The sequence below is a fragment of the Botrytis deweyae genome (assembly GCF_014898535.1).
Source record: "Botrytis deweyae strain B1 chromosome Unknown BDEW_015, whole genome shotgun sequence".
Taxonomy (NCBI): Eukaryota; Fungi; Ascomycota; class Leotiomycetes; order Helotiales; family Sclerotiniaceae; genus Botrytis; species Botrytis deweyae.
In genome coordinates this window covers 251,715-261,347 of record NW_024066222.1, presented here as the reverse complement: position 1 = coordinate 261,347, position 9,633 = coordinate 251,715, and the positions used below count along the sequence as shown (strand labels likewise).

Below are 9,633 nucleotides of genomic sequence, written 5' to 3'. Positions count from 1 at the left end.
TTACGAGTCATTATGACTCACACTCGTCCTTCGTGCCTCCCCAGAAGCTCTTGGTTTCATGTCAAGAAGTCTCGCGCTACCCGCACTGACTCTTCTAACATGTCCGAAGTCAACACTTGTAGCTCTGCTAATACCAGTACTATCCTCGTCGACGAATTCAACCTGATAGCTAACACTTCTTCGGTAGCCTGGAGAATCTTCAGCAGCCTCATCCAAAAGCCCCTCGCGAGATTTCGCTCGTTCACGGTGAATTACAGTAGCATGTCTTGCCACAGCTCCCCATTTTGTCTGCCCTTCTGGAGATGGATTTTCTTTAAGGCTAGCTCCATCTTCCTCATCGCTAGAAGCCATGGGAAGACCGGTAGATTGACGTTTCATCATATTTTCTTCCTCGGGCCCCGGTGTAATGCGGCTGAAGTATTCATCTTCAGCAATTCCAAGTTCTTCTGAAGATTCTGATAATTCTTTATAGCGTTGTTGTAAAGAGCTAGCAGAATCGCGTAATGGTGACAATGTCATCTGTGCAGATCCTCGTTTTGAAGCTGTTTTCTTTCCAGAAAGCCATGATCCTTCGGAATCTATTGATGCAAGAGATTGGGAAATAAGAGCGGGTTGTTCGGGTGAAGGTACATCTGTTGATCTGTGACCACTGGTAGGTGTGCTATCTCGTAAACGCGCGATACTGATTGGAGTATCGTATCTGCGTTGTTCCTCCAAAGATCTTCGTACACTACCTCTCTTATCTGGATAAGCATTTCGTATTGGTGGTACGACATCAGCCTCAGGAGATTGTAGTCGGGAGTCCGGTGGTGAAACTGGAAGTTCAGGCAAATCTTCTCTAAACTTTGACATCGTTCGTTTGGGGATGTTTGATGTTTGCCTAACCACTGGCGTATATCCCAAGTGTGGTGGTGGCCCAGTTTGCACTGTTTCTCGTGAAGTGTTCGAGAAGGATGGTGTAGAAGTCCTGCTGAGTCTCTTGTTTCGTCTAAAGAATGATGTCCACGATTGAGAAGTTTTGGCTTCTACAGGCTGCTTGACAGGTTCTGTCCCCACTCGCTGTTTTTTAGCTGGAGAAGGAGTCCTGGATTTATCTAGGTTTACCACCTGTGACATCTTCGACGGCCCTCGAAGATGGCCCTTTGGTGAAGCAGGTGGTGAAACATTAGCTTTTCCGATAGTGCCAGCCTGTGCAGTTCCTAAGAATGCTACGGAACGTTCTGAAGAAGGGGTTGGGTTCTCGTCGACGAATGGAGTTTCGTGCGAAGGAGAGTCTTTGAAAAAGGCATCCGCAGGTCGCTTTCCTCTTCCAGAATCCCAAGTATCCGATCCTCTCCTCTTGCTTGATGTGGTTACCGCGGAAGTTCCAATGCCCAAGCCTACTACCTCTCTTCCTAAGACCCCCCTCTCCATGTTATCCGGTGGTGGTGTACCGTATCGAGCTGCAGCTGCTTCTTCGGCCTTTTGTTTCTCTTGCTTTCTTGCTAACCTCCTCTCTGCCTTCAGCTTCTCATCTGCCTTCTTCCTTTCCCGCCTCTTCTGATCTCTTTCCATGAGCTCCCGAAGCTCTCGGGCGTCCAGATCATCGGCAAGTTCATCAATTCTCTTATTTGCTTTCAGAACTTCTTCTGGAATATGTATGCGATCCAAAATACGTCGCTTTTGCGAGTCTGATCTGTCCGAACCAAAACCGGTTACGCCAGGCGCATATCGAGGGTTTTCGGAATGTCGAATCGTAGGGCGTGGTGCCAACGCATCTAATGCAGATATTCTCCATGATGTTTGATGTTCGGAATTCGAAGATACTGAAGAACGCATCGACTCCGCTGTTGGCAGTGAAATATCCGAACGCGGGTTTTGTAAATTCCCTTTCAACCCAGTCCGCATTCTCTTGCTATCCCTCTTCATGGGACGACCAGATGATGAGGCATCTGCGGCCGGTCTACTGGGCATAAAAGAAACCATTGCTTTAATTTCCTCTTCCCTATTAAATTCTTCTTTGCGCTTTTTACTCGACTTTCGCCTTGAGAGTTCCGCAGCACCTCTTTCATGTAATGTTGGCACCCTCTGCCAATCCTTTAACTCCTCGGCTTCTTGATCTGTAAGTCCAATTGTTGTGTCTCTTCCGTCTCGAGCATCTGCAGGTAAAGGAGGAACCGGAGGTCTATGCACGTCTCTCTGCACGCGAATGCTATCGTGTCGGCCGGGAGAAAAACTATAAGTCCTTTGCCTTTCAGGCTTCAGTAATTTGTTCGAATCCCTCGAAGATTTTCTTCTCCTTTGAGAGTCCCTCCGGCTTCTTCTTCTCTCGAGGACTGATAAAGGGTTTAATTCGGATCCATCATGCCTTCCAGGGTCCCGCTGTGTGCCAGCATCGTGCATGGTTGAGTGTTCGGAGCGAGAAGTGCTAGCCCCACTGCGCGACGCTCTGCGAGTACTTTTCCAACGGAACGGCCACAAACCCATCTTTCCATCGATGTGTATAAGATAAAATTTATGCCCCTCTCAATATTACGAGGTTGGCACTGAGCTGTAATATATGCTGTGTCCAAACCCGCTCAAACCCTTCACGAAGCTCCAAGGTTTCAATCTAGTACCTGCACGCGTTGACCATGGTCATCTAATTGTGAATCTCGACCGAGTTAATGTGTGTGGGCACTGAGCACTGAGCAAGCGACTGACAGATAAAACGTTTAAAACCCCACGAGGTCCTTCCTTGTCGCAAGTTAATAAATAGAAAATTGTTTTGTGAAAGTGGATCGCGTTTCCGTTCGCATGACGTTCATTCAAGTAGTGCCTGTATACGGAGGTTCTGCTTTGGAGTTTTTTTTGTGTTTGGTTGGTACGGTTGTGTGTGATGTGAAAGGATTACTCCGGCATCATTTGAGCAGAATTGAATAGGAAAAACGTTGGGCCAGACAGGCAAGACGAAAGAGAGGGATGGAGATGAAGATGAATTGATCGAAATGGTCGAGATCTTTCTTTGCTGGGATGAATTCTGGGAATTTGGAATCCTGAGGGAATGTAATTGGCGTTGTGAGATTTGAAGGGGATTTGAAATTGGGAATTCTTTTAATTGCGAAAGTAAGGGAGAAAGAAGATAAAATTGAAATGAGAAGATATGGTTGGTTCGTTGCTTTTGGTATGTGTGCCCAGGTGGGTGGAAAGTGTATGAGCGAGTGGAGTAGATATGCTGTGATATGTGTGTGTGAGAGTGTGAGGATACGGGAGAGTGAATTTTCCAAGAGTTTTTCTTCTTCTGCTTTCTCTTTTCTCTTTCTTGGTAGATGGGTGGATGGATGAGATGATGAGGATGATGAGGGTGAATATGGATTGGGGAATAGATATTTGTGTGTATGTGTGTGATTGATTGTGTTCCCTTGATAGAATCTCGTCTAATATGGATTCAAGATTATAACAGGAAGTAGTAATTTGGTCCAAATAAAGTAAAAACAGACCCAAGGGATGATGAATTAATTCGAAAAATAAATCAAAATCTTGATTCTTCAAACTCCTTCCCCAAGCAAAATAAGATCAAATAAATAAAATAGACCTCGTTGATCTGACGATTCTGAGCTCACTAATAATAATAATCATTCAGCTCCTCGTTCGTTTCTTGTTTCTCCTACCATATGAATATGTTTATTAAGCTGTGAATCTGTGATGTAGATGAATGTACCCATACAGTACAGTATACACTCGTCGTAACTTTAGTTGCGTTAGTCATGTAGCTACTAGGTAGATGTTTACTAGCTAAGTATGTATATATGTTTGTCTGTAGATGTTTACTAGCTAATAAGTATGTATATATGTTTGTCTGTAGAAAAATGGATTTTATTTAATGGATATGGTTACCATTGGATCAGCCATACCTCAAAAGACTCTGGTATTAAGCTAATTCTATATCATATATGCCTCTTTAGACTAGCACCTTCCTCTTCTGTCTATCTATCTATCTATCTATATATATGTAGGAAGTACTGGGTACCTAGGTATTCAATACATTGCAATACATCTTGTATCTCCTTCTCTCCTTCATTTCACTCGATGTATCAAACTACTCAGGTATCATGTCAGCACTCATCACTCATCCCTCATCCCTCATCCCTCAGCACATACCAATACTCCTAATCACAATTGCCACAATACTAACACATCCGGATCGATCATCTAAGTTCGACAAGCCCACGCTACTACAAGTCTACGGTACAGTACGAGACGGAGAATGCCTCAACTTTCCCTTTAATACAATACTCATTACTAACCACACTGCCTTGCTATCTACGTATGTAGTAGGTCGTCACATCTTTCAATCATTGGCTTCAAATCTTCAAACTCTAGTTGCGACTTACGAGATGAACCAATATTCTTCGGAAAAAACTTGACTCTTGACGGTGGATACCCTTTGAATCCACAAGAATCCACCTCTCCAAAACTTAAATCCACAAATCAGGTACGAGATCAAGAATCGATGACATTTCATCAGATGCATCATGTATGAAAGCTCGTGAGGGAGGAACTTGGGCAATGAGACGAAACAAGAGGCAGAGGGAGAAAAGAGTCAGAGTGTACGCTAATTGTCTTTTTCTTCTGGATCTAGAACGAACCTTACTAACGTCCAGGGAGTCAGGGACCTGAAGAACCCGGCTGGTCGATCAATGTACTACGAGGTAGTAGGTACCTAGGTATCGACCAGTGTAGCTGGAGGGAAACATTTCCATGTTCATGCATGCATGCATGAGGTCCCGGTCGGTTTTTGTACAGCTGTTTGATGCATGGCATAAAATTTACACCTAGGGTTTTAGTCTCCCTATACCCGTGCTCGTATCTATCTGTGTGAATGTTAGGGCTTTTCAGGGTTCACTCTTCAGTCATGGTGGGAATGGGATGAAGGCGAAAGAAAGATGGACGGTTCTTATGATTTTCTGGCTATGATTTACAGACAACCATGTTCAATACTACCTGCAACCTACTCCGTACAACCTACATACAAGCTATGAGCTACGAGTATGGATGCAGAGTCGGTAACAGTTTCTGGGATGACGAGAGAGGGAAGTCCCGTAGGATCAAGGTACGAGAAAATATATTAATATCGATTCATGGTTGGTATCTTCCTTGTCATTTTGACATTCATGGATAACAACCTGGATCATTTTTAGCAGTGCAAGTTTGGATTCGTACATTTTTTCCCCAGGCTCATTTAAGAATGTACCCATTAGGCTTGCCCTTGGAGTAAGCCTTCAACCGCCCCGACGATACCTTTCAAGTCGTCACCCTGAATCCCGAAAAGCCTCCAAATCTGGGCATCTGGGGCACAGGGTGACAGGTTACTACTACTTTACTTTGCTTGGTGATTCCTATCTAAATTAAGCCAATCATGCTATAGGCATCTGTATAGATACAAGAAACTCCAGCCTCCTCCCTTGCTCCTCTACTTCTAAGTTCTCATTGATTTTATTGGTTGAATCAAGGGGAATTGCCAGATCGTAATAGACTTGTTCCAGTTACTAGGGAGTCATTAGCCTTGATTAATGTTCGAGAAGAGACCAAGATTATCACGAATCACGATGCCACCATCGTCTATCCACACTGAAGCATCACTCAACCATCTCTAATTGATTCTTCTTTTTTTTTCTCTAAGCGAACAGCTCATCTACATCAATAATTCCAATGCATATGCTTGCGGAGTGCATTCCTGTAGGTACGGTACTTGGATCACGTTTCCCATCCGAATTGTAGCCTGACACGTAAAAAGGTAGCAATGCATCAGCAAACGAGTCGCATACCGAATTGGAGAAGCACAGGGACAAGGGCAATCTAATCCTCGTGGCAGTGTATGGCTGCATTTTGTATCACCACCTCAATATCAACTTGTCTTCCCTTGCACAAACAATATTCGAATCCAAGGACACCGCGGTCGTAAAAGTTCAATTTTCTAGATGAGATGGATCTTCCAGAAGCCATCACGCTCCCCATTACCATCCTCCTTAGCTCTCTCCACGATCATCTACCCAATTTTTTCCTCCCAGGTGATCAATATCCCACAGCACGGATGAATCGAAGGCGTCGACGATCTCACCACCGAACGGTCGAAATGCATCCTCGAACCCGCCACACGGGCTTCGGGCTCAACCAGCAGCCCTGACTCCTGAGCAAGCCTAGAAGGGATTCCAAGCTCCAACCGCGGCGGCTCACGGGTTTCAACGACTCGTGAAATGGAATATGGTCAGAGGAAATTCCTTTGCGCTTTTTTCTTGCTGGCTGGCTGGCTGGCTGGCTTCGTTCAACCCCGCGTGCTACGGTTGGTGAGTTGCGCTGCGCATAAGCCTGTGGGGGTGCGAGGAGTTGATCCTGAACGATGGATGGATGGATGGGATCTTATTATGTATGTATCAATCCACTCACTACACACACAGCAAGCAGGACAAGGAATTGGAAGGAAGTATCATCGAGTCATTAACTCGTGTGATGACACTCCAGACTACAGACTACATCTGCAATATGTATGTATGCTCTGATGATAATTGTCTGTCTGTGTCTGTCTGTCTGTCATCTTGTATCATATCATCTAAGCACCACGCATAATTTTTTTATAGAATAGACTACCTCCTACCTACCCTATACTTCTTGGTATCTACGATACACTCAGAGCTTTTTCCATTTATACAGTACTTTCTTTACCCACTCCCTCAGCACCCAATCTATTACACTTTCCAGACACCAATATTGACACCATGACGAACGGACGCACGCATGCTATGCTCCCAATATCAAACTCTCCACCCAATAATTTATTTAAATTCCATAAATTCCATAAATTCCATAAATTCCATAAATTCCATAAATTCCATAAATTCCATAAATTCCATAAATTCCCCTAAGTTCTAACCCATCACCACAGTGCGTTACGCGCACCGGTACTCTGTTCTGTATACCATTCCGCTAAAACAAAGTAAAAATAAAGCAAAAGTAAAACAAATCAAATGAAAAAATCAATAAAAACCCACCTACCGTCCCCATCCCCAAACTTAAACCCAAACCCCAAACTCAAACTCAAAAGTTCAAAACTCTACATAAAATGCTCAAAGCACATACACACATATATACATACCATCGTACGTACTACGGAGTACATACATGACCGCCCGAACCAAAAAGTGCCCCCTTCCTCCCTTCCTCCCTCCCCTCCCGGAGCACGCGTACTCATTCCGGGCGCACGCGAATTCCTTCCTCCCAGCTCCCAGCTCCCAGGGTAAAATTGCTGGGAGTGGTGTGGTGCTCAGGTAGGGATGGGCGAATTATATAATTTGGGGGTCGATTATATAATTTTATATTATAATGCTTTTTGAGACATATAAAATATTATGCCAAGCTTATGCACGTGTTTCTCGGGCCAATAAAACCATTAGGATGAATGAAAGTGGGTCGTATTTGGAAAAAGTTTTTGATGAGTTTTAATTTTCAATTTAGTATATAATTAGATCCAAAAGTCAGGTGCTAATCATGTGCTAATCATGTGATTTATACACTAATTATCTTTTTTTCAAAATAACTTCAAAATAGCTTTTTATAGGAGTTTTATAGGAGTTTTATAGGGTTTTATAGGATTTTATGATTAGTTATATATATAATGTAATCTGAGCAATATTACATATTATATTTGACTGAGCGATATACAATATTATATATCATCAAATCGCCCAACCCTATGCTCAGGTTTTCCTTTTTGGTTGGTTTATCTCCGATGGGATAGGTGGATGGGTAGGTAGGTGCGAGAAAGGTGTTGGGTAGGTTGGTATGTACTAGGTAGGTTGGGTTGGTACTAGGTAGGAAGGGCCTTGGCTTGTTTTTGGGAGAAATGTGAAAATGTGAAAATGTGAAGAGGTCACGCTTGATGGGGATGAGAATCATGAGAGGTGCATGGTGTGGTGTGTTTATTTTTTTGAGGCAAGGATTTGAGGGGTGGGTTGCTTGGGTTTGGATGGGTTGAATCGGACTGGTTTGGTATGGTTTTCCTGCATTTGAATTGTCTGCGAGTACGAGTAGAGAATCACGGAGTAAACTCGAATATTTGTAAGCTTTTTTGAGAGGGGAAGTTTGGGAATTGATGATTGGATACGATACTCGTAGGTACGTAGATTGGTAGGTAGGTGAGTGGGTGGAGATATCCTCAATTTTTACTTATTTGGAACTTGGAGCTTGGTGAAGAGTCGATTGTGCTTGTGCTTGATACGAGAAAAGATACATCGTCATCTACATACAACATCGATTCCCCCATTTCCCATTCTCACACCATCACCAAAAACAAAAAACAAAGACGAAATGAAAAATCTACCATTTTCCAATCCATATGTATACATCCCTATATCCATTTCCCCTTCCTATATCCGTATCCAGCAATTTTATATTTACATTTACATTCATATTCATATTCATATTTATATTTATTTTATTCCTCCCTCCCTTCCTCCCTCTCTCCCTCCACTTCCCCATACACAAACAACCCCCTTCGGAGATTTGAAATCACAAATTCACAATCAGAACCGCTGAACTTGAACTCACAGACACTTACCACATGAATCGATTCGTAAGTCTTACATTTATTTGTAAGTACAATACCGGTAGTGTGTACCAAACTTTTTCGAATCTACGATACAAATCAATATACTAGGTATATATCATAATATAGAGTATGCGATCGGTAGAGAAAATAATTGGAGCACACAAGTACACAAACAAGACAAGCAAACAACGTTGAAACTTTAAATTGAATTTCAATATTTCATAATGCGATGGGACAGGGATAGGGATGGGGATGGGATGGGGACTTGGGTGGATGGGGAATGATGTTTATTTTATTTTAATTTTGAGAGAGAGAGAGAGAGAGAGAGAGAGAGGGAAGTTTTGAGTTTGTGGTTTCGTCATTAGAGACTGTGATGTGAGTTGGAGTGGTACTCACTCACTCGCATATATTGGGAATGATTGATGAAAGGTTGGAGGAGATGGTTTGGAGAGGAGAAAGTTTGATGTTTTTGGCTTGGCTTGGCTTGGATATGTCTTTTTTTTTTTTTTTTGATGGGTGAGTTGATGTTGATGATTTGACGTCGATGATTTGACTTCAAAACTCGTTTTGAGCTTTTCGTCATCAGAGACAGTGTCATATATATCGGGAAGTTTGAAGAAAGTTTGAATCTTTGATCTTTGATGGAACTTTGACGGATAGATATGCCATCATCCATGACTTTGACGTTGATAGTTTGACGTGGATGACTTTAAGTCTCGTTCTGGTGTTCTAGCTTGGTTTGGCTCGGCCTTGCTGTTCGATGGAGTTCGTCGGATCTGCTTTTTTTTATTGCCTATTGTCGACTTTGTGGTGGTTATAGTGTAATCACGACATCGTGTAGTTATATCTTGGTATTGGTTAAGTAACTCGGGAGGTACTAGATAGAATCATGAAATTATACTTTAATGGGGAAATTTAGGTTGGCATTTTTTGTAGGTATATCTTCGTTTGCAGAATGCACAGTCCCAGTGGTGAGCGGCACAGTGATCATCGGCAAGTTTCTTGCCAATACTGATTCTTTGACTATCTTTGGACGAGTTTACAATACAGTTCTAAGCTAGTTGTGAGAA

General features: G+C 42.8%; 1 protein-coding gene across 1 annotated transcript; it reads right to left on the bottom strand.

Moving 5' to 3' along the window:
• Positions 1-2,466, bottom strand: EAE98_006780 (uncharacterized protein; the record flags this gene model as incomplete). The annotated part of the gene is made up of 1 exon (XM_038954403.1): positions 1-2,466. One exon carries the CDS (start codon positions 2,464-2,466, stop codon positions 1-3), a length of 2,466 nt encoding a protein of 821 aa, XP_038809083.1.
• Positions 2,467-9,633: the final 7,167 nt, after the last annotated feature.